This window comes from Mytilus edulis, chromosome 12 (assembly GCF_963676685.1).
Source record: "Mytilus edulis chromosome 12, xbMytEdul2.2, whole genome shotgun sequence".
In the NCBI taxonomy this organism is placed as follows: Eukaryota; Metazoa; Mollusca; class Bivalvia; order Mytilida; family Mytilidae; genus Mytilus; species Mytilus edulis.
In genome coordinates, this window is record NC_092355.1 from 34,656,759 (window position 1) to 34,683,044 (window position 26,286).

General features: G+C 32.4%; 1 protein-coding gene and 1 long non-coding RNA gene across 2 annotated transcripts in view; both read right to left on the reverse strand.

Annotated features, from left to right (window-relative positions):
• Window positions 1-11,576: 11,576 nt before the first annotated feature.
• Window positions 11,577-15,859, reverse strand: LOC139498358 (uncharacterized). The gene is made up of 4 exons (XR_011657904.1): window positions 15,752-15,859; window positions 14,920-15,030; window positions 14,345-14,455; window positions 11,577-12,901 (listed from the first exon to the last, which is right to left on the reverse strand). It is a non-coding gene; the product is annotated as an uncharacterized lncRNA (long non-coding RNA).
• A 64-nt stretch (window positions 15,860-15,923) lies between these two features.
• Window positions 15,924-26,286, reverse strand: part of LOC139497586 (notch homolog 2 N-terminal-like protein A) — a gene marked incomplete in the record, with an annotated part of 83,413 nt that continues 73,050 nt past the window's right edge. The window contains 2 exon segments of the mRNA XM_071285818.1: window positions 15,924-16,057; window positions 17,520-17,627. Coding sequence (XP_071141919.1) covers window positions 15,924-16,057; window positions 17,520-17,627 — 242 coding nt within the window.

Consider the following 26,286-nt stretch of genomic DNA (forward strand, 5'->3'; position numbering starts at 1 on the left):
TCCACTTTTTGATATGGGACGAGCTCTGTTATTTACATTCAAGTTAACTAAATATTCTCTATATATCTGTTAAATCAAATAGATATTGGTATGTTGAATTCATTGATAAAGATATTCATTTTTTCTTCCTAAGTTTAAATAATCGCAGAAGAAGCGTGTTAAGATCGTGTTGCAATCGAATAAATCGTACATATATTGTCGTTATTAAAACGTGAAAACGTGATTAGCGTAATAAGATCGTGATTATCGTATTGAAGTCACAGAATAAGCGTCATGAGAACGTGACCCGTAAAGGGATAGTTGTAGAAGCGTAATGAGGATGTAGTAGCATCGTGAAAACAATAAAAATCGAAACTTTCATCCTGCTCGTACCATGACCTCACCTTTTAGATCGCGGTGAGCGTGGTGCTATAGTGGTCTAGTGTGACTTGGGCATAACACATGCTTCTTGTTTTTCTACCTTTCCTATTGATCAAAATGAGCAACTGGTTCTCGTCTTGTATTTTTGGTACCGTACGTTACCTGCTTTCATCGTGTCAGAGTACATATTTAATAATCGTGAAATAAATATCACTTATTGTTCAGTAATTTCATCTGTTGTTATTATTGTTATTGATCGAAACGCAATCAATAAACATAATCAATACCGAAGAAACGTCATCTTATTTTTTCTTCGTTTCCCCTATAGAAAGTACAAAAAACATCACAAATTGATACATGTACATTTAAAAATTCATATATGTATAGCCTGTATGGCACCTGAAAATATATAACGCTGTCACGCGCTCTCCGTGTATGCATTTACTCAATTTGTGAATGGCGTGCTTTGTAACTGAACAGACGAATACTAGTATTTGTTTTATTCATAATTTCTTTAAAAAAAAGATATGATTATCGGAGAAACATTTTTTTTCAACCAGATATTAAATTATGATGAAGAAAGCAAGTATACTTCATAGTGCAGTCTTCAACACTGAGGAAAACCTATACCGCACAACAAGCTAAAAAAGATACCAAAATGAAAAATTTAAGACAATTCAATTCATTCGAGAAAAATCAATTTTACGGCGCATATATATAGAACTCTTCTAGTGATTAAACTCGTTTAGGTGCACAACCATCCCCTTAACATCGAACAGTGATAAACAGCATAATATAAAACTTCTTATAAAATCAGTTGAAAAAACTTGACTCATCAAATAAATAAATAAAGAGCTGCGCTGCAAGCGCAGGATACTCCCCTTGTCTTTATGTTTTAAATGATTTTTTCAACGAATAAATGTCCTTACCCGTTTCCGACATTTTTTCAGAAGAGAAATTCCACAACTGTACAACATCAAATCAGAAATTATTAAAAAAAAAACCAAAAGGGTACTTGATTTATTAGATGTTAAGTAGTCACCTGAGTTTCATAATTAAATGCTGAAAGCATTTTTGATTTATTATCCGAAAAAACTGGAAAAGAAGCCTCATTTGTTTATGAATAAGACTGCATAACTCCAAAAATGTAAATGTTTCATAAAAGTTGATAAAAGTGTTTTTGAGTTAATGAAAATTTCCCTTTTCTCAATAAAATATTCATAACTGTAAAACGTAAAATCTGAAATTAATAAAAAATGAAAGGTAGCTTAAGTCAACAGATACAAACAATTCACTAAAGTTTCATAATATTTTGTGAAAGTGTTTGTAAGTGATTGTCCGAAAATTGGAAAATCCCCCCTTTTTTAAGCATAAAAATTCATGACAAGGAAACGTAAAATCTGAAATATATAAAAATCGAAAGGGAGCATACGTCAACAGATATAAACAACTCACCAAAATTTCATTAAAGTTGATGGAAGTATTTTTGAATTGTTGTCCGAAAACTGTAAAAATCCCTCCTTTTTAAGGATAAAATTTCATAACATGGAAACGAAAAAGTAGAAATTTATAAAAATCAAAAAGGAGCTTACGTCAATAGATATAAACAAGTCGACAAAGTTTCATAAAAGTTGGTTGAAACGTTCTTTATTAATTGTCCGAAGTGTGGACGACGGACGGACGGACGGACAACGGTATACCATAATATGTTCCGTTTTAGACTGGCGTATAAAAACCAAGAAACAAGTTATAAAAAAGGCTAAAGACATAGAACAGATACAAGCGTGCTCGAAGTTTGTGGTACTTAGTTCAAAGCGAATAACAACCTATAAACCATCATGTCTCTGAGCCTACAAAATAAGTAAGTACATTTGCAATGGATTTTGACAAAACAAAATTGCTGTAATTTTATTATCGACACCTATTAGGATTATAAATCAATTATGTATCAAATATATCGACAGTTAATTTGTTATCAATGTGTTTCTGTAAGTTAGTATTCTCAGCAGAATTTCTATTAAATCTATGGCTTTATAATTCTCTTCATACCTTAAAGCCTTGGTCATACCTTAATGGATAGCTCGAACGGATATCTAAAGCCTCGGTCACACCTTACAGGATAAGACGAACGGACGCCTAACGGATGAAAATAAAGTTGTCCATTGACAAAATTGTTATCCGTTGGGAATCCGGTGATGTACTGACCAAATAAAATGGACGCTTAACGAATGCATAACGGACATGCAACGGATATGCAACGTACGAGAAACGGAAACGTACCGGACAAAACGGATGTCGAACGTACATCCAACGGACGAGTACCGTATAAACCGGACACTTAACGGAAGCGTACCGGATAAAACGGATGAACAAGATATACGAAAAAATTAAAGGCGACAATAATACTACATGTAATTCGCATAAATATTCAAAATGTTCTGTTCAACAGGTTTTGGTTTGTTCTTCAAATGCCGCCAAAGGGCAGTGTCTGGCCTGAATAAGAGCTGCTTGATTGTGAAGACGTGCCCTTACTCTAAGATTGATTATGAATAATAAGAATTCATGAACCTTAAGAAATCTGACATATCAATAATTGCATTTCTGACGCGAAATTTTCAATATACATTTATCCGTTTCAGATCCGTTCATCATCCGTTCATCCGTTAAACGTCCGGTAGAAGTCCGTTTCTCATTCGTTCAACATCCGTTTTATCTGTTAGAGGTCCGGTAGAAGTCCGTTAGTTAATTTATATGCCAGACCTCCAACGGATGTATAACGGACACGTAACGGATACCAAACGGAAACGAAACGGACGAGTACCGTACAAAACAGACGCCTAACGGACGTTCAACGGAAATTTCATCCGTTGGACGTCCGTTCAAAGTTTTGAACATGCTCAAAGTTTTCCACCGGACAAAACGGACGTCGACGGATAAAACGTAAGCTTAACGGACATGCAGCGGATATTGAAGAACGTCTAACGGATAAGAACGGACGTCTAACGGACATGAACGGATTGAAAAAAAAGTTATCCGTTAGGCATCCGTTCAAGCTATCCGTTAAGGTGTGACCGAGGCTTAACGGATAACTTTTTTTCAATTGTACGTTTACGTTTATTAATATGTTTCGGAATTTAATGTGACGTCCATTTTCGATGAACTAATACATATTTGTGTAAAGGGGCCAGCTCAGTGAGTGGAGCACAACTCAGTGTTCCGGATTTTCTCGCTGTATTGAGGACCCACTAGTGGCCTTGGGCTGTTTTTGCTTTTTGGTCGGGTTGTTTTCCCTTTGTCAAATTATCGTTCCTATTCTGACAACAGAAAGGAAAGCTTGTTTTTTTATTTATAATTCAGGGGAAAGTAAAGTACATTTTGTTATTAGTATGAAACAGTTGATTTTACCCTACCGTGGTTAAAGTTCCTAAACTCTTATATATTGTCACATAAAAAGGAGAGTAATTAATGCTATGCTACCAAGTTTATGAACTTTCTGCCATTTACATTAAGTTAAACCTTGCATAATCATATTTCCGTAAGCGTATTAAAAAATGATATGAAACAATATTTCAAAACATCGTTCCCTGCAGAGAAACAAATAATTAAGAACTGTATTGATTGATTGTTCGTTGCTAAACAAATACTAGGTAGAGGAAGCGAAATAAACTAATTATAATTAAATATAATATAGTGTGTTATCATCATTACTACAGGAAATTAGCACGAACAAACCCAAAAATCGAAATAATGAAAGGAACCAGAGAAAAAACCACGGTCAAGATTTTAAAACAACGATGAAAAAATAAGTTATGACTGACATCAAATTGAATAAGGACCACAACTGTAATACATTCATACAAATTAAAAGATTGGGATACTAGTAAACAGGTACAGAAAAAGATATTTACTGTTTTAGAATGTTTGTAGAGTTCAAGTCTCTGTAATTCCATTTGGGAGTAGTAAAGAACGCTACCAAGATAATGATAATATAAAGCGACATGACTCACTAGAAGACGATTTTTACACACACACAAAACTTGTACAATGACAAAAGATTTATCTATTAAATATTTACTTTTTATTGACCTTTCTTTGGACTAGCAATCAAAAATTAAGGCTATTCAAAAGAGATGTGTTATGTCCCGAATAAAACGTAAAATCCATGACCGATCATGGTAACAGTCACGAAAGCAGAAGGAATGTAGGGTGAAAAACTTCAATCAAACATTGCAGAAGTTGTAACACTATGTGTTTCCGTTGGTGCGCCCCCTCCCCCCCCCCCCCACACTTTTGTGTGGAAAATTTGGTTAATTATATAGGGAATCACTGAAACATGACTAGAGCCATTTGGTCAGTCAGTGCGCCCCCGCCCCCCCCCCCTTTTTTTGTGAAAAGTTCTGGATCCGCCACTGCTGCTGTCGTAAATGATGGTAGCGAGGATTAACTTTCGCTAAATTTACCAACTCTAGCCTCAGACACGTTGATTCCTATGCTTTATAAATAACCTGATCATCATTTTTCGACCGCATGTTGGTCCAACCTGAAAATAACACACATTATGCGCACATCATGTTTTAAATGTAACTATAAGTATATGTTCCATGTACATGATGCATATGGTTTGGAATACATTGTGTCGATCTGTATCGATCTGTGTCGATCTGGGGGGTTTTTTTTGGTACTTTTTTTATTTCAAAAGAAGATTGTCACTGACTGAGACCCATTGTTTGTCCTATGATACTCGTTTTGCTTTCACATATTAAAGATGTAAAATCATATTGAATTAAAGGTAAAAAAAAATGTACATAAAAAAGAACCTCATGGGCATTGTTTTATGTTTGTTGAAATACTATTCACATAATTATGATATATTCTTTGCTAAATTTGTTTTCTCGGTCAAAGCAAATATAAGAAGTCATTCATCCTTCGAAATATACATTTACGACACATACATGCAAGTTAATTTCATATTTTCTATTATAAGATGTTACTAATTTGACATTCTGCGACAGAGAATTGTGAATATTATAAGCTAGGGAAAAACAAGTTTGTATTAAACAGATTTAAAATTTGCTTTATAATGCAGAAAAATACAAATTTGAAAACAAATACTAGTGCAGTGCTCAGAAAAATATAACATCTTTACCCATCCCTCCTCACCCGCGAACCTTGTTCCTTTAGCATGTACAGAAACTGACATGGACAATATCTAATATTTTAATATTTTTCCTTCTTTTCTAACATGTTTGACACATTCAGCCACGATATGGTTTATTGCTCCTTCGCCTACTCCGCATCGCCTAGTAATTCCATTTTCAGAACGAATACGGCTTATTGTTCGCGCTGATGCATGCTTGGTTCCTAAAGAAGTCAAGTGTTGAAAAATGTCATGGTGTATTCTTTCGTCAGGTATCATTTGTTGAATCAAACATCGATGGTCTAAAAGTTCTTCCATTATTACAACATGTATGTAAACAAGTGACTTCTTCACTTCGAGAGAACTAAAATAATGATTTCCACCACGACAATTCAAAGAAGGAAAAGATAAAGAAAAACAAAAGTCAAATAGATGGACAGATACATTGTATATATATACAATGAATGACAGATTGATAGATCGAAAGATAGATATAAACATGTAGCTACAAAGACAGTTAGATATATAGATAAAAAGAAAGAATGATTTTTTTGTGGTCATTATCGTACTTCATGTACTTGTCAGTGTACCATTCTTGTTCGGTATTTGTATATATCACACAAAGTTCACATACATACACAAACACTCCTTAAAAAGACCTTCAAGATATATTGCGCTTAAACAAGAAAAAAGAAAACGGAAATAGTAAAACATTTTAATAGTAAAAAGTGTCAACAATTTAAAAATCTAAAACGCCTTTGTTGAAACAAATTACATTTCGTTCTCATTATTAGACATTTAAATAATGAACATTTTTCAAATTTGAATATTGCACAGTAAATGAATAATGAAAAGTTGTAGCATTTTTAATTTTTCAATATTTGAAGTCAAATTGAAAAATGCTCCACGCTAGAGCATTTTTCATTTTTCAATATTGTAAGTCAAATTAAAAAATGCTCCATGTTAGAGCATTTTTCATTTTTCAATATTGTAAACTAAATTGAAAAATGCTAAAGGTCAGTATTTTCAATATTTGCTTTCAAGAATGAGATTGAAATATGTTTTGTTTTCTAAAGCAAGCAAACACAATTGTTTTAATATATTTAAACTTTTGCCAAATAAAACATTTTTAACACAAACTTATTGTTATTTGTTTCAATATCTTCGTTCAATCAAAAAATATAATTTCATGAAAATAACAAATTTCAAATCTCCTAGAAAAAAATGGTTTTTCGAAAGTGATTTCAATAGATTTTTATTACATTTTTCAAACCAACTATCTTTAAAATTAGATGAGCAATTTGAAAATTTATTTTTCGTTTTAAAATGAAAAATGTTTGGCGTAAATGTACACGGACGTGTCACGTCATTAAAAAGACGACATCAAAGATCATTTCATTATGTTATAAGTTATAGTTATTGACCAAGCAAGTCGGTATATAGAGTTTAATCTGCATAGCTCAGGTGACCCTTGTTAACCCGAACGACGTAGGAGTTCGGGTTAAAGGGTCATCCTGAGCGCGTGCAGATTAAATTCTATATACCGATTTGATTGGCCAATAACTGTTTTAACACATGACATTATTAATTTACGTGAACGTTTTAGATGTGGACGATTTTCCGCAATCCACGGATCCTAAGAAAGGGGGAAATACGACTTTCATTGGTGAGTTTTAAATTGACAACTTTTTTGGGGTTTAGACTTTTTGTAAAATTGCGATTTAATGGTAGATTTTTCTTAATGTTTCTGTTTAATCTATTCCCATTTTTTATTTAATAAGTGACGATTAAGACTTTGACAATTTGAGTACCTTAAAATCGTTGTATGAAGAAAAAATCATAACTGAAAGGGTTATTGAGTTTTGATTAATTGCTTTTGAATATCTTTCCATCAATGATGTGCTTTAATAGAGAAAGATAAACCGAGGAAGATGTTATATTACCTAAATTTTAAATGTTGAATAAACAGAAAATACGTTTCTCTTTCCAATCTTTTCCTCCCCCAAATTTCTTTGTATCTACTGTATTAATTTTTAAGACACGTCCATCTAAATGAAGTCTGATTGATCTCCAGCTAGGAATAGATATTGAAAAAGTCGTTATATTAAATTCCATTGAGTCTAAAACTAATCCAAATCAGATTTCTTTTATTCGGATATTCTTAGATACATTTCTTTTTTGGCGGAAACGACCAAACATTGTTTTAACTCTCTTTCTGACTTTAAACACTGATTTAAGATTGATGGTGTACGCAAAATATAATAAATTTTTTATGTTCAAGCTAAGATGAAAAAAAAGGAATGAGAAACCTTTCTTTTTTCCTATTTTGAAACTACGATGTTTGAACAAAGTTAAATTTTGTCGCAATTTCAAGGCAGAAGTCGGATTCGGGGGTGGGGACGAACATGTCGTTCACCCTAGGATTGGACAAAGTATCGTGTTTTGCCTTAAAATCGTCAATATTGTTTTATTCTCGCTACACTCGGTGATATATTTTTTTAATTTGATAGAATAACGCCCCTGTCAACATCTAGGAACCGCCCCTAAAGGTAAAAATAGATTTGAACTGTGCAGTATATCTGAGGTAGTTAATGCACACCTTTGCTGTGCATTGTCCAGATTATAGTACAGTAAGAACAAGGAGATTTTGCCCATGTCATGTGTTAATGAAAAGATAAGCAGTTTCGTGCATTTGATTTTACGCTCTAGTCACTATAGTAAACACATTTTGGGTTATTTATATAGGTTCACCTAAATAAATTGGTTTTATACACACAAAACTATTTTTCACGTGCACCTTATGGTGCCTCATGCATGAAGAGTGAAGTCATATAGCACGTGACCTTTGCCATTATTAATTTGCAATGGAGTAGTGTGGTCGATTTTATATAGACTTAACTTAATCATGTTAATATCATTTCATATTCATTCATGATTAACTTTTTACATAATATTCATATTAACTGGACTATCAATATCATTCCACAATGAGTAGTCGGAGGTGGCCAGCGCGTCATGATCCAAATGATCCAATGCATTTGACCAAAGAACAGTATGTTACACATTTGAAAAGTATTGGAATTACAGTAAAATCTACTTGGAGATTAGACAAGATTCGACAACTGTATTTTGTCAATCAAAAGGACGTTGCAAATTCAACAGAAAGTGGTCCGAATGGTTCTACTGAATCAACAACGAAATTTGTTTTATATGCAGACGTATAAAAAATTGCGGTTTTTATCCAACGCAATCATAGGTTTGAACGTAATTTTCAATTTAGACTTGTTTATATTTTTTCGTTTGGGCTTCTATCATATTTTCCCTCCAGTTTATATGATCCGTTCATCCTACTTTGACTCTTTAAATTCAAGAGTCTATCCTAAATTGAGATAAATTATATGGCCTTCTAAATACCGTTTCGTTCCCTAACATCACTGAAGAGACATTTATTGTCGAAATCTGGATCTGGTGTACAAAAAAAATGTTTGCACCTCATGTTTGTGGTATAACATCTTTGCTGCAAGTTTATTGTTTTTCTGTTAAGTATAAGATTTATATTAAGATTCATTTTGTTACATCTTGTGATCAATTAATTTGGCAATCGCAAATGGCAGTCAGCAGGATTTAAGAACATCAGTTGTTCGACCTGTTAGTCAAATGCGTTTTGTTAAAATATACTTTTTCACTTTTTTGGTCTTTTGGAAAATTTTGTTTGTGCTGTATTTAGACCCTTCTACAACGAAATTTGTTTAACATGCACACGTATAAAAATTGCGGTTTTTATCCAACGCAATCATAGGTTTGAACGTAGTTTTCAATTTAGACTTGTATATACTAGTATATACATAGTTAACACATCTACTTTCATTCCGATGTTCTTCCTTTTATTGATATTAATACTAAGAAGAGCATAGTGTTCCATAGTTCAATATATTAAAGTAAATACTGAGTAGGCAAACACATATTAAACTTTATACATAAGTACATAACTGTAGTGTCTCTTTACTTTGACTCTATAAACATATCTCGCTCCAAGTCTTATTAATTTCATTACTATTTGTTCTCGAATTTTCAACATCAAAAATGCACGTTTATGATCACATTTTCAGGCATAACTCAAACAGACTATCGTCGTCTTATGAAAGGAAAGCTTGACATTGCATTTACTTGCAATCTATGCAAGAACACAACAGAAAATGCTCCTGTAGAATCCACCACATTAGAGCAAGACAGTGAGCAATATTCCACACTGACAGGATATGGTACATATTTCTTGAATTATACTAGTTTAAATCATACGGGGGGTATAGATACACATACATAAATACGCAGCCATGGTGTATAAATGATTAACCCTTGGTCTAAATTAAAATTAAAAAAATATGCCTGGTAAAATCGAACTGCTGTTATTGAATTCAATTTATTTTTAATGGTATCTTTACAGTAGTAACTTATTTGCTAACTATATTATACCCCCATATACAAACCTTAAAAAATATTAATGTATGTATTTATGTTGTTTATAGGTTGGCACACACGCATAAATTCAGGAAAGTCGAATGTAAGCTTTTATGTCCTTATACCAGAGTTAATGAGAGAAGCTGGGATCGTGGATCTTACTCTAAGATTGGTATCTGAGGAACAGGTTCTCAGACATCAGTGATGTCGTTTCAAGGATTTGGAAGGCCGGTTCCATCAGTTCTGGAAAGAGTACGATAGTGGCAAAAAACTGTGACACAATTGTTGAGGGAATGCAGTAAAGTGTACGGCCCCTCAGATGACTGATCACTGCTGCCAATACAAAGAATGCAGTAAGTGACATTTTTATTTGTCGTTAACTTTTCATTTAGTGTCTGTATGCTATTTATAGGAATTGTGTGTTGTTTTTTTGTGAATGGTTCATTAGTTGAGAAGAGAGAGAGGGAGAAAGATCGTGTACATAATTTGTTTATATGTAATTACTTCATTGAAAATACTTCATTGATAATAAACGTTCTGGTCAGTTGATTATGCTGCTTTTTATCAATCATTGAAAAAATGACTACAGAGAAATTTTACTTCATGCTACTCCAATTAAAATACACTGATGACACAATAAAAATAAGAGATGCATGGTATACTCTAAGTAAAGCAGCAACCTAACCTAAAAAAAATCAAGCAAAAAAAATGTGATTAATAAATATAAGAAGATATGGTTTGATTGTCAATGAGACAACTCTCCATTCAAAAGATAGGTTCTTATTGAAATCTATCATATTTGATGAGATTACTATTACGATGGTGATAAAAGAACTAAATGACTGAACATGATATATTTGAACGAAACCATTCGAATATGGATAACTCCTAAAATCTGTAACAATTAATAATTTCATATACACCATAATTTCTTTGCAAGTTGTTAAGACTGTTGTTTCTTCTAGTGATCTGATGATTTAAAACCCTTTGTTGTCTATCAGAAATGCTGCCGATTACATTTAAATTTCATCAGTCATGAAACTTGTTGAAAACTGTAAGAAGTGTTGTTTCTGGTTGTTTTTTTCTTGATCACAAATATCAAACTAACAACTATATCAACCGAGAGACCTGTAGGAATGGCCACCTTTTTTCCATCCTTTACACAATGATTTGTCGTCATTTCTGATTAGGCTATCTATTAGTTATAGAAGAGGGACAAAAGATACCAGATGGACAGTCAAACTCGTAAATAGAAAATAAACTGATAACGCCATGGCTAAAAATGAAAAAAAAACCAGACAAACAATAGTACACATGACACAACATAGAAAACTAAAGAATAAGCAACACGAACCCCACCAAAACCTAGGGGTGATCGCAGGTGTTCCGGAAGTTATCCTCCTCCTGGTAACTGAATGTTTTCATTAATATGTGCATTGGTTTTAAGACATACGATCCAGATAAGCAAAAAACGAGTGCGACAATTTTGGCTAGGACTGCATCACCTTAAATACACATAGCATATATCAATTACCAGGGGAAAAAGAATGTCAGACAATAAGTCAAAGAACAAATATTTTTTTGAGTTTCATTTGTTTGAATATATAAGAGGAAGATCTTGCAATGTTTTCTTTTTATTACATTTACATTTAGATGTATCCATTTTAACAGTTAAAGTTTATTAGCCTTGATAAATGAACATTTATCAGATTTAAGGCATAAACAACTTTTTTATCATTATTGATATTTATTTAGTAAAATTTAATTAAAAATTTGCTTTATTTATAAAAGTAAAACACATTTTTATTTTATATTAATTGTTTTCTTATTTATGTCAGAACTGTGACTTTTTGTCAGATGACTTTCTGTCCTATAATATGTTCCATTTCTCAGCTATGGTTAAAAAAATATTGTTATTTTTTTCTCATCGTAATTACTATATAAAATTGCTTTTTATGAACCATTTCCATAAATATATTCATTAATGTGCCGAGTATGTATAGGTAGTGTGCCGAGTTTGTATAGGCCGAGATTGTACTTTGTCGAGTTTAACATGTCCCGAGTTTGTAGAAATTGTTGTGTTCCGAGATGTCCCGTTTTCATATAAATAAAGGCAACCGTAGTATACCGCTGTTCAAATTCATAAATCGATTGAGAAAAAAAACCAAATCCGGGTTACAAACTAAAACTGAGGGAAACACATCAAATATAAGAGGAGAACGACGACACAACAGAAACATTGAAAGGTAACACTAACAGAAACGAACTATACTATAACGATATAAAAATTTAAAAGAGATTACAGAATGAACTAGTGATTGATAATACCCTCCAGTCTAAGTCATTGCATTTTATAAGGAAGAATGAAACATATTTCATCTATTACAAATCAAATATGAGTAAGCAAATATAACATTCGTCGTTGATGTCTTTTATGCATGGAAGTTACGTGATAAATTAGAAAATATATATAAGAAGATGTGATATGAGTGCCAATGAGACAACTCTTCATCCAAGTCACAATTTAGAAAAGTAAATATTTGATTTCCCACTGTGAAATTGAATGTGTTAACGAAAAGAGACATGCAACCTTCTAAATTAATGTTTAAAACTCCTTTCGAGTCTATTGTAAAATGTATATATTATTTAACATGTTCAACATTTTATACTTATAAATGTATATGTTATATATTTGATCGACCAATGTTCCTATAGAAGGGTCTATTAGCTTGTCATATACAATGAAGTTTCAAATTATAAACAAAATTTCTTTTGCACAGATAACAGCTCCATCATGTTGAAGGCAATTAATAAAGTCCATTGCAGCTGAGGCAAGTTGTTCCAGTATAAGTTCATTGGTTGTAATGTTCATTTATATGAAGAAGCTACAGAAACAGTGTATGGTTTGTCAATGTTACAGGAATTATCTACCAATCACGTTCCATTCTAAAAAAAAGAAACAATAACTTGTTGTTATCAAAAGCATAACTACATATATATTACATGTACAATTGAGAATGGAAGTGAAGAATGTGTCAAAGAGACAACAAAGAGCAGACAACAGCCAAAGGCCACCAATGGGTCTTCAATGCAGCGAGAAACTCACGCACCCGGAGTCGTCCTTCAGCTGGCCCCTAAACAAATATGTATACTAGTTCAGTGATATTGGGCGTCATAATTAACTCCGAATTATACACAATAAACTAAAATTAACAAGATTGTGTCCCCAGTACACGGATTTCCCATCCGCACTATCATTTTCTATGTTCAGTGGACCGTGAAAATGGGAAAAATCTCAAATTTGGTATTGAAATTAGAAAGATCATATCATAGAGAGCATGCGTACTAAGTTTCAAATTGATTGGACTTCAACTTCATCAAAAACTATCTCGACCAAAAACTTTATCCTGAAACGGGACAGACAGACGGACGCACGGACGGACGGACAAACGAACGGACAGACACACAGACCAGAAAACATAATGCCCATAAAAGGGGCTTAAAAATCATACACTTACAAAGGTCAGAGGATCCTAACTTGGGACAGGCGAAAAAATGTATGAAGATCAAAATATCTATAACAATTGTTTTATATTAACTGCTATAGTGATATGAATCAACTATTTAGCTATATCACTGTAACATTTTTTTATAAACCCTTACACTATGCATTGATAACCAAGCGAACTGTAATTGGAATCCAGATTTGTAATATTTAAGGTGTCAGACAACCAATTAAAAATCGCTCTCTGTTCAAGAAATTTTCAATGTTAACAGCTTTCTAAATATTTTACCTCAAGTATAACTTCATGAAACCCAGGTATATCCTGAATTGCACATGTATCAGCTCTCTACATGCCAATTTTCAACATACCTTTCAAATCTTCTAAGAAAAAAATTGTACTCCAAACATAACCCATGGTCTACTGGAAATCTTTATTTAGTACTATTGGGCGCATTAATCCTGAATCTTCTTAGAAATAATGGCATTCTAAGAGAATAGAAACTTGCAAGGTGGGTGATGCATACATAACAGCAGACACTTACCGTGTCGACGCATCAATTCTCGCTTCTTTTGATGTTTCATGCGATTCATACAGCTTTTGTTTGTTGCCATGATTTGCATATTCTTTATCAATTTAATTGGTAAAATACTTGCGCTTTAATTGTTTTGGGTATTGAACTTTGACAGGTTTTATCTTAGTACCAACGAAGCTTCAGTAATTATGGAGATGCGCGTCTGTTGCCGTAAACTTGGTAGAATATGGTATTGAAAATAAATGAAACATACTTACTGTTTCAAGTTGATCCGTCTCATTCTTTTTTACATGAGCAGTTGTATTTAATTGGCATTGTTTAAGTTACTGTACATAAATGAAATATACTTACTGTCACAAGTTTTTCCAGACCATTCATCTTGACACTCGCAATTGTAATCTGATCCTCCTGTAGGTTCACAAGTACCACTGTTGGCACATGGTTCATCTTCGCATGCGTGTTCTGAAGCAAATCATCAAAATATAATTTATTAATATATCAAATATTATCAAAAATATCTAAAAATTTATGAATGCAGTATCTAAAAAGTTGTTTTTGTTTTTGTTTTTTTTTACGTTTACATGAAATTTAAACAAATAAAACAAACTGAACAGCAATTTTATTCGTTCAGGTCTATCATCTGAAAAAAAAATTAAAATCATTTTAATTTGAATCCTTAAGATGAAATCTGTTAGACGTTATAACATTTTCTTCACCCGACATGTTAACAGAACCATTAATAGGAGGATATCTAATTCTTGATTGTTCTAACAAAATCTATGCGATAAAAGCCAGGTGACAGTTATCATAATTTGATCAGTATATTTTGTGTTTTCAAAATCGTCCTTCAACTGAAAGGAATCAAGAGTTGATCAAATCTTTTTCTAAACATAAATATGATTTACACCTTCGTAAAATTTACTCACTTTTACAAGTTGACCTATACCATCCTAATGAGCATGCGCATTCGTAATTTGGTCCGCCAGTCGGAGTACACGTACCACCATTCTCACAGGTGTTTTGTTTACATGCTTTCACTGAAACAGAAGTCAATATAAGACAATAAATTTATTTTTCTCAAATAGATCAAAACCTATTAGAAAGCCTTACATTAAATTTACAATAGCAATACACGTAATCCCTTTTTAGTCCAATCAAAAGGAACGTTACTGTGTCAAGTGTTAACACAAAAACATAAGAAACAAGCTGTTGTTTTGGATTTATTTGGAGGAAAAAAACGAACATTTCAAATGGTAATTTGTTGCGTCACAAGTTAAATTCATCCCATTGCTTAATTTAAAATTTTAACAGTAAATTAATGGTTTAAAAGTGTCTCTTAAAAAAGTGTTAGGCCCAATTCATTGATTGAATTGACTCTAAATAGGTTCGACTGGATTGTGGACACATTAAAAAAGTTGTGTTATTTCATTTATCAGGATTGGAATACATAGCGATAAGGCGTATTTTCTTTTTAATGCCAATCGTGAATTTAATTTCGACTTTTCGATTAATAGTTTAATAAAATCATTAAAAAAATATATTTGGACATTGATTTTTTTGCCGAACAATCGACTTTTGTTGCAAAAGCGAGAGATATCCTTTGGTTGTTTTTTCTTCAGATTCAAAGTATGGAGGTAACTTGTAAGTGTTGTAACATCAGTCTTTTGATGTTGTAATTTTTATACTTTTTAATTTTACTTTTTACATACTACATAACAAGTCATTTTATCGTTAGAAGTAAGTGAATTTTGAACTTACACTCGCAGTCCGTTCCGTAATATCCGATTGTACATGCGCAAGAGTAAGTTGACCCAGATACACTACATGTTCCATCGTTCTGACATGGACCCACGTGACATGGCGAAACTGAAAGAAAAATGAAATAAATGTACATGCACAAGAATAGATAGACCCAGGGACGCTTCATGGTCTATTGTTCTGACATAGACCTACGTGACATGGCGTAATTGAAAAAAGAGGTAAATGAACATGCATACAAATAAGTTGACCCAGATACACTACATATTCCATTGTTCTCGCATGGACCCTCGTAACAAGGAGTAACTGAAAGAAAAAAGAGGAAAATGTACACACAAGAGTAAGTGGACCCAGATACACTATATATTCCATTGTTCTCACATGGACCATCGTGACAAGGTGTGACTGAAAGAAGAAAGAGGAAAATGTACTTGCACATGAATAAGTTGATCCAGGGACACACACTACATGTTCCATTGTTCTGACATGAAACTACATGACTTTGGCGTAACTGAAAAAAGAGGTAAATGTACATGCACACACATAAGTTGACCCAGAGACACTTCACGTTCTATTGTTTAGACTAGGACCCAAGTGACATGGCATAACTGTAAAAAGTGGTAAATGTACATGCACAAGAATAAGTGGACCCAGGTACACTTCACGTTCTAATTTTTTTACATGGACCTAAGTGACATGGCGTAACTGATAAAAGAGGTAAATGTTCACGCACACGAATAAGTTGACCCAGAGACATTTCACGTTCTTTTGTTTTGAGATGGACCCGAGTGACATGGCGTAACTGAAAAAAAGAGGTAAATGTACATGCACAAGAATAAGTGGACCCAGAGACACTTCACGTTCCATTGTTTTAACATGGACCCAAGTAACATGGCATAACTGAAAAAAGAGGTAAATGTGCATGAACAAGAATAAGTTGACCCAGAGACACTTCACGTTCAAATGTTTCGACATGGACCTAAGTGACATGGCGAAACTGATCATAAATTACTAAAAAAAAGGAGAATATGACTGTTATCATCAATTCCTGGAGAGGGAAAAAAAGAAGTATATATGTTTGTTATCATCAATTCCTGGAGAGAGAAAAAAAGAAGTATATATGTCTGTTATCATCAATTAAAAGTGTTATGCCAAGTACATTGATTAAACAGACTCTAAGTAGGTACAACTGGTTTGTGACATATTAAAATAGTTGTGTTATTTCATATCTTTTCTGTATTGGAATAAATAGCGAAAGGCGTATTTTCTTTTTTAAGCCCTCCCGTTGTGAATTTATTTTCGACTTTTCGATTCATAGTTTTGGTCATAAAATCGTTAAAAAATATATTCTGTTTTTGTCGAGTCAGCGACTTTTGTCGCAAAAACGATTGATATCCTACATTCCATCGTCATCTTCGGCGTCGGCGTCGTCAATAAATATTCATTCTGTGGTTATTTTTTTAAATTAGAATAACTTTCTTGAACTGTTCTGGATATGTACTAAACTTGGACTGAAGCTTTTTTTGTTGAGCTCGCGACTAACAGTAGGCGAAACGCATGGGTTCTGTGGAACCCTTACATTTTTTTCTCTTTTCTTTGTTTTTTCTTCACATTCATAATCAAGGGGTAACTTGTAAGTTTTGTAACATCAGTCTTTTGATGTTGTAATTTTCATACTACTAGTATTTAATTTTACATTTAACATACTACATAACAAGTTATTTTATCGTTATAAGTAAGTGAATTTTTCAATCAAAATTGAACTTACACTCGCAGTCCGTTCCGTAATATCCGAGTGTACATGCGCAAGAATAAGTTGACCCAGATACACTACATGTTCCATCGTTCTGACATGGACCCACGTGACAAGGCGAAACTGAAATAAAAAAGAAATAAATGTACAAGAATAAGTTGAGTCAGAGACACTACAGGTTTAATTGTTCTGACATGAACACCTCAGTTGTAGTTTGTTACCCCGATTTTGTTTTTTGTCCATGGATTTATGAGTTTGAACAGCGATGTACTACTGTTGCCTTTATGGACCCACATAAACAACTATTTCAGTCCTATTAGGGCCGATAACTCTGTCGAGAAATCTTGTCGGGTATACAATATTGTTGAAATCAGAGCAATTGTATTATATGTCTCCGTTGAAATGTATTATACAATAACATTTTTTTACACAATTTTATCTATATATCGATTTATTGAATGCCTGGATTTTGCTTAAGGTGGTACCCAACACTTTCACTAAAATAAATTTGGCTCGTTTAATTTTCATAAAATTTTCATAAAGTATTTACTTTGACCCTTTAACAGAAATATAAAGATTTCAAAAATTTTGAACCAACAGTTTTGTCAGAAAAATTACACTGGTTATATAGTAGTTTGACAAACACCATTGTTGATCATTGAAAAGCTTAATATTCCCTTTACAACACAACGTAATTAAAACGTTAAGCTGATTTTACAGAGTTATCTCCCTGTAGTGTTAGGTACCACCTTAAAATATTAAATTAAAAAAAATATATATTCAATGACATACCGTTTAATTTTTACGAATAAAACAAAATCCATTTAAATTAAAATTTGAATCAGAATATTTCTTTAAAATAATTATAGAAACATAAATATTAATTTGATTATCTTTTAAAGCAAAAATTATTTTTTAAAGATTTTTTTTTATTATATTCATATTTTCTTAAAGTTTCTTATGACACCTACTTCTTCTGGTTTGACACGGGGAAGAGAAGATATTTATTTGGACAGTAATGAAAACTTTTATATATCACAAAATTTAAACTCTGGTAATACATGTATACACAGGATGTTAAATGTCACCTTGTTGCTTTTGGTTTACACGTCTACCTGACAATCTATTGTTATGTAACATTACAACCCAAGTCAGAGTTCACCGGTTCGTCAAAGGATGGGATTTTCAAGGTATAGAATATTTATCTATAATAATTGTTGGGCTTTTCCTCTCTTGGGACGAAAATATGTTTTTGTTCTAAATGGAATGTATAAATATATTTCTAAAGAAACTGAGATAGATGCAGAAAACAGGATAAACACCTTTAAAAAAAAGAAGAGACAAAAAATATTATAAATGTTATTTTAACTATTTTTTGGTAACAGTACTTTTTATCAAGACATTATTTAATCAATAACATCGAAATATCACCAAAGAAAATGACAGATACATCAGAGATTCTACATGAAAAATTGAATTTAATCAAGGAAAGTCTTACTATGAAAATCCTTGATTTGATGCATCATTTCAATATACACATAATCCGCCATTTTGAAAAATCCCCCAAAAAATCACTTTTTTAAATCGATGTTTGATAGAAATTGCCCAGAAATTAAACTGTTTTAAATAGTATTTTTCGCCAGCTATATGTTTGAATATACTTAATCGATTTGCAAAGTTTTATTTTTATTAACCGAATTTCTTTATTTGTTGTACAAGTAGACATGTGTATCGGTACATTTAGCATTTAGTCAACGGAGAAATAACGAGAAAAAGTACATATTTTTACGATTCTCCAGTGACAGAATTTAATCAAAAATGAAATTGTTAGGACCAACATTGTTTGATAGAAATATGTTTGAATATGCAAAAGTTAGAAAAAGGGTCAGGTTAATGAGAAAATTAAACTTTATTGGGCAATATAATACAAAATGACGGCTAGTATACGTCACAAAAGTCACGTGATGTCTGACTTAATTGGATATGATTTACATGGCGAAACTGAAAGAAAAAAGAAATAAATGTACATGCGCAAGAATAAGATGAGTCAGAGACACTACGTAACTGAAAGAAATAAGAGGAAAATTTCCATTCACAAGAATAAGTTGACCCAGGGACAATACATGTTCCATCGTTCTGACATGGACCCACGTGACATGGCGTAATTGAAAGAAAAAGAAGTAAATGTACATGCGCACAAATAAGTTGACCCAGAGACACTACACGTTCCATTGTTTTGACATGCACCCATGATCTTTAAAGATATCTCATTATATTTGAAAAACCAGCAACTGTTAATTCCATATTCATGATATTGGTGGAAACAAATCTATGCATTTGGACATTAAGCGGTACTCGCATACATGAATTAACCATCTTTATCCTATATCTTAAGATGCTTTCTTTCTAGAAAAGTAATACGTTTGTTTAAGTTAGTTTTACTTCACTTTTTAAACAGTCAGAGGTAAATGTACATGCATACAAATAAGTTGACCCAGAGACACTACACGTTCCATTGTTTTGACATGGACCCACGTGACATGGCGTAACTGATCATCAAATACTGGGAAAAAAGAAGTACATATGTCTTTAATCATCAATTACTGGCGAAAAAAGAAGTATATATGTCTGTTATCATCAATTACTGAAAAGAAAAATATTTCAGTCAATAGATATCATACATTTGACCCCAACCTTGAAGTAATTGCAACAGATGATTTTTAAGTTTTAATCTTTAGCATTATACCTCAAATATACACAGAAAAAAGTCCCATAAAATCTGAATAGCGATAAGGCGTATTTTCTTTTTATTGCCAATCTGTTGTGAATTTATTTTCGACTTTTCGATTAATAGTTTTGGGCATAAAATCATAAAAAAAAGATATTTGCACTTTGTATCTTTGTCGAGCCAGCGACTTTTGTTGCAAAAGCGAGAGATATCCTTGTCTGCTTCGATTCATAGCATGGGAGTAACTTGTAAGTGTTGTAACATCAGTCTTTTGATTTTGTAATTTTTATACATTTTACTTTTACTTCTTACATACTACATAACAAGTTATTTTATCGTTAGAAGTGGTCCGTGTAACACTTATCAATTCAAAGTTTTAAAAAGTTTTAAAACGTTAGATTTTTGGAATTTTGATCAAAAATTTCAAATTGTGTAAAAGTTTTGAAACTTGAAATTTTAACCAAATTATTAAAATATTAAAATTCTAAATATCGTATATAAATTTGAAAGTTTAGGAATTTGATCAAACTTTTAAAATACTAAACCTAACGTGCATTTTTGATTATTTCACTTTTTGAAAGTTTGATTTTTTAAATTTTTGATTAAAATATCAAAAATAGAAAATGGGGCGAAAAGAGGGGTACCTGTAAACACTGATGAAAACACGGCTCTGATAACAATCATTCTTAGTTATAAATAAATAACACGAAATATATCAAATCATTTTAATTACAAAATAAATAATGGAAAGAAAAAGCCATTTTTTTTATATAAAACATATTAGACATCACATGGGATAACAGTATCCTGAAATTTTAAGGTTGTGCATCTATCAAAAACAATTTGTTAAACCTATTTAAACCGGGATTAAATAAGTTGATTTAAATCTCTTATATAAGGTAAGCGTTTGAGATAAATAATTCAGAGCTATTTGGTGTTCCCAGTGCCCAAAATTTAGAAGTAACAGTGAAAACTGACCAACTCGCAGTAAACCAAATAGTATTATTCGCCTTTTTGACGTTCCTGATGAAGGAAGATCCAGAAAAAGCTCGTCGGTCGCATGCAACTTTGAACGTTTTGTTTTCTTTTTTATCGATTGCATGACGATAATATATTGCCTTTTATGATTTATTTCAGTTCCAAGAAATAACACGGAAGGAATGAACGTTGTGCTAGGCGTGCTTCAGCTGGCCCCTAGACAAAAAAGTTTACTGGTTCAGTGATTATAGACGTCATACTAAACTTCGAAATATAACAATGAACTAAAATTAAAATCATACAAGACTTATAAGGACAGGGGCGCTCTTGAATTGGGACAGGCGCACAAATGCGACGATGTTAAACATGTTTCGTGAGATCACAACACTCCTCTATACCTCTAGCCAATAAAGTGTAGCGGAATTGGATTATGCAAATTAATTGTTTTGATAAAATTGTCTGTAAAAATAACTTTGCCTTTTTTTCGTATATAATTTAAATTGTATAGTTCGTGTTCACATAAGAGGGAGAGACGTTGTCACTTACCATCTAGTTTAACTTTGTCTTACATATTTTTGGGTGTAAATTGTGTTTTAAGTAGATAGTTCCGATATTTCATTTTGGAAATCTTCAAATGTTATTGTGTCATCCATTTTGGCACTGATTCCGAATGATGTCTGATACCGCGATTTTCATTGGCTAATTATGGGTTAAGGAAAATAAATTTGAATAATTAATTTGATTGGTCAACGGTGGTATAAAAGCGGCCGTTTCGAAGTTAAGTTTGTCTCTTGGCCAGTGACTTGAGTAAGGTCTACTTCTCTCTCCTCTCTCTATATATACATAGCCGAGATTTTGTCAGTGATTAAAGTTTGATTAAATATTGTTTCCCCTTCTAAGTAGACTGGTTAATTTTTAAGATAAAATGTAGAATTTTATTTGGTAAAACTTTTCAATCGTTCACCGCAGTGTGTTCTTCTGATTCTAGATTTATTTAGTAATTTTGCGATGTTAATTTATAAATAGATTAGCCATATTCATCCATCCACGTGTCGCGGTGCACTCGACTTTCCGTAGAGAGGGTGTTCCGATATTTCAACACTAATATTTAGATAGCTACTACACTTCTTTTTATATAAAATCAATTTAAAGAAAGAAATAAATTTATTTTTGCATATTTTGTTGTTTGGTGCTCTATTTTTGTTGTAAACAAAGTACCGATTTATTGAAGTTAAATTGAAGAAAACTGTTTATAGTTTTCTTTGTCTTTTGATATAATTATATTGATTTTGGATCTCGTTTACACTTGTTAATTGTTACATGTTGATTTATGTTATTTCTATATAAAGTATCTGAACTTAATAAATCTTGAGTCTTCTCTACCAAAACACAATCTCCCAGAGGAACGAACGAGAAACCTGAATTGCTTACTCAGAAGTTTGTGGTATATATTTGCCATTGAGACCAATATAAAAGGCATCCGTCGTTAACAGTATTTTGGATTATAAATGGAATAAATTACATTTACACTGGTTTAATTAAGGTCAAAGGTTGTTGGTGTTGGATTTTGTTGGCGATTCCAGGTTCACATAAGTACTCACGAGGGAACGGTGACGCATAGACACCCGACCCTCCTGTTACATTTTTGGTGGCCAATGTGGGGAGATATGTGATTCAAATTTGTAGAGAAGACTAGGATAATTTGTATATTTTTTTAATTATAAAAGTAAAAAGAATAAATTAAATAGGGAGAAATTTAAATTTATAATTTCTGTAAATTAAAATAAAATAAATTAGGACAATGGCTGACAGAGATTATGCAGGTTATCTATCTGAAGAAAACATAGATGTACATAGTTTTGAGAGCCCCGTATTACGTAGATTACGAACCGATGATAGGAGACACGTTAGCTTTGGTCCACCTCATGATTATCGGTTATCAGAATTTGATTTTGAAAGAGTACGAGCCGAACATATGGATCCTAAAAGTCCAATTGATTCATTAAGCCCGCTTACGATAGAGATACCTTCTGCAGGTCCGCAAAGGTTAGCAAATGGCCTCCCTGATTTTGATGGTCGTTCTCATGCAAAAAGCGGATCCGAAATTGAGATATCTGTCGACGAGCCACGGTATGGTGAATATCGTAATATAGATAGTTCTCCAAAGTTAAATTTTAGAAAAAGACAGGATGATGAGACTAGTCAGAAAGACGAGAACCTGTCTCCTATTGCGGATAATCGTGAAAGAGCTGATTTATATCCGTCAAGGTAACCGTATAGACCCCCTCAGTATTTTGAAAGTACAGGTTTGCATGAACCTTTATTAAGGACATCTAGTCCTAGACAGAGAACCGAAAATGAAAATTATTTTCGATTTAGTAGAGAGAATGTAGCTCCGAGTCCTAGACCGAGAGCCGAAATTGAAATTTATTTTCGATTAAGTAGAGAGAATGAAGCTCCGAGTACACGAATTCATACAAGTTCTGCTGCTAGACAACCGCGTAGACAAGTCGATACGGACATGTATGATATAGGTCAAGATTACAATAATCAACAGTCGCAAGTATATGAACCAACTGGTCGTTATCAAGATAGACATTCTCCACTACCGCGATTCGATCCGCTGTTTAATTACAATCGTAATGCACCTTCTCAGTATGCATATTCACGGGAACCTTTTCAACGTAATTTATCACATCATATGCCTATTTATGGTCCACCTAGACCCGCTACATATGTACCACAGGGATACACTGGTGGTTTACGTGCTACTTCTATTACGCGACGTGAGAAAGAGCCTGAAAAATTTGATGGCCGTTCGGTAGACTGGAAAGATTTCATTGTACACTTTGAACAATGTGCTTCTTGGAACCGTTGGACGGAACATGAAAAGGCTCAACAACTTTCAATGAGTCTTCGCGGAACTGCACAGAAGTTATTAGGGGATTTAAAACCCGAGTTGGTTAAAAGTTACGATAGCTTAAAATCTGTTTTAGCTCAGAGATTTAATCCAAAAGAAAGGGTTACCGCGTACCGATGTGAGTTTAGATCGCGGATACGCAAGCGAGGACACTGCATGAACGCATGCGTTTACTAACATTTAATTTTTCAATAAATTTCTTTCTACTGAAGTTTAGAAATATACTTGAAATTGAAGGCAAATTATACTACAAGTTTGTCAGAAAATACTGAATTGATTCGATTTGAAAATCAATTCACATTAAAGTAAATTTACAATACAATATATTTCAAGTTTATCAGAATTTATAAAAAGTTTTTTAGTTGGAATTGAATACACGAATAACTCGAATTTAAAATATTTTCTACTTCTAATTTATGAGAATTTAATTTGTTATGTTTTTTTGCAATTTAAAGTCTAGTTAAATTACATTTGACCCCATCCTTAATGAGAGTTATTTTTATTATAGTATACATATAGTTAGGAGTGGTTTAAAGCAAATTTACAAAATATAGCATTAATTTTATATTCAAGTTATTCTATTCTTTTTTCGTCTTTGCATTTGTTCACTGAATTATCGGATAACGAGGAAAGTTACTATACATTACTTTTGTGCAGACATTTGAGAAAACAGTTATTTAATCTGAGGTTGGATATATCGGCTAATAAATCATTTATTAAAAAAGACTATGTTTGGGTCAAATTTCAAGAAGTTGATACTTATTCTTTACTCCCCTTTCCATTATCATATAACTTCTTTTACATTGCAAATTCCTATTTTCCTCGTACATAATTTAACAATTTTGGGGTTATTAAGAAATAAGGCTTTTGGTTTTCTCAATTTAATTGTTTCATAGTTTTTATGTCGGGGCTTATTGTAGCCGACTATACGGTATAGGGGTTTTCTCATGGTTGAAGGACGTTCTGTACGGTTGCCTATAACTTAAATCCACTTCATCTGAATTTTGATTGATATATGTATATATAGTCTAAACATCAACTCAACAATGTTAGATCTGTAAATTTGCTTTCGCAAATATATATATATATATAGTTTAATCTTAGTTGTCTCATTGGCAAATATGCCACATCTCCTAATTTTCATAAACATTAAATATGGTGTATTATGCTATTAAACTGTTTAATCATTCGTATATTATTCGGCATTATTTATATTCCTTTGCATTATCAGTATAGTCAGGGTTTTAATTTTTGCAATAAGTTAGCATATGTTGTAACTGTTTAGCATACATCTAGTTTTGCTTAGTATGATCCAAAATTGTATCCCTATGTTCGTAGAGTTTACCTCCCTTTGATTGCAAAAGATGCATCCAGGGGAACTAACTGCGCTGCATTTACAACAACGTTCTTTATTTGGTTATTCTTAAATATTAGATACATGCTAATTGGTTAATTTAACGTTTCTATCTTTCTATTTACTACCACAACAACGCCAGCACATAAGCGAATTTGTAATATACAATCAAGGTTAAAAAAATAGAAAAGGTAAAATACTGTAAAATGTTAAGGACATGCCTATTTCCTAAACAGATCATATATCTTACTAGTATTTGTTTATGTAAACAAGGCAATTGAAAGAGTCTGGCCAATCTTTGAATTAAGAAGCCGAAGAAAAATAAAAATATGAAGCAACTGTAAGATATAATAGTGTCCTGTGAAAATGTGTCCACCTGGACAGTTTTTCATTGAATTTTGGTATTTAATAACGTCCATTGCCATGAAATATTGTCTGCAAAAACCATGAAATAGTGTTAACCACAGGACAACTTTCATAGAATCTGCAATTAAATTGTGTCCTCCAAGGGAAGTAATACAAAGGTCATTTAAGAGTTTTAATATACTTGAATTTTAATAAAATCTGAACAATTGAAAATTCGGAAACTCGCATGACTGATTAATATACAAATGTTAACAACCATATTATGGTTGGAAATGAATATAGAGACATTAATTCCTTGGAAATACCCAGTTAATGCTAATGACAATGAAAGGAGGAAGTTTGTAAAGTATAAAAATCAAATTTGAGCAACTTTACTATACTTATTTTGAGAAGAAGACAAAATAAAATATAGAATTTTGATATAAATAATGTCCAT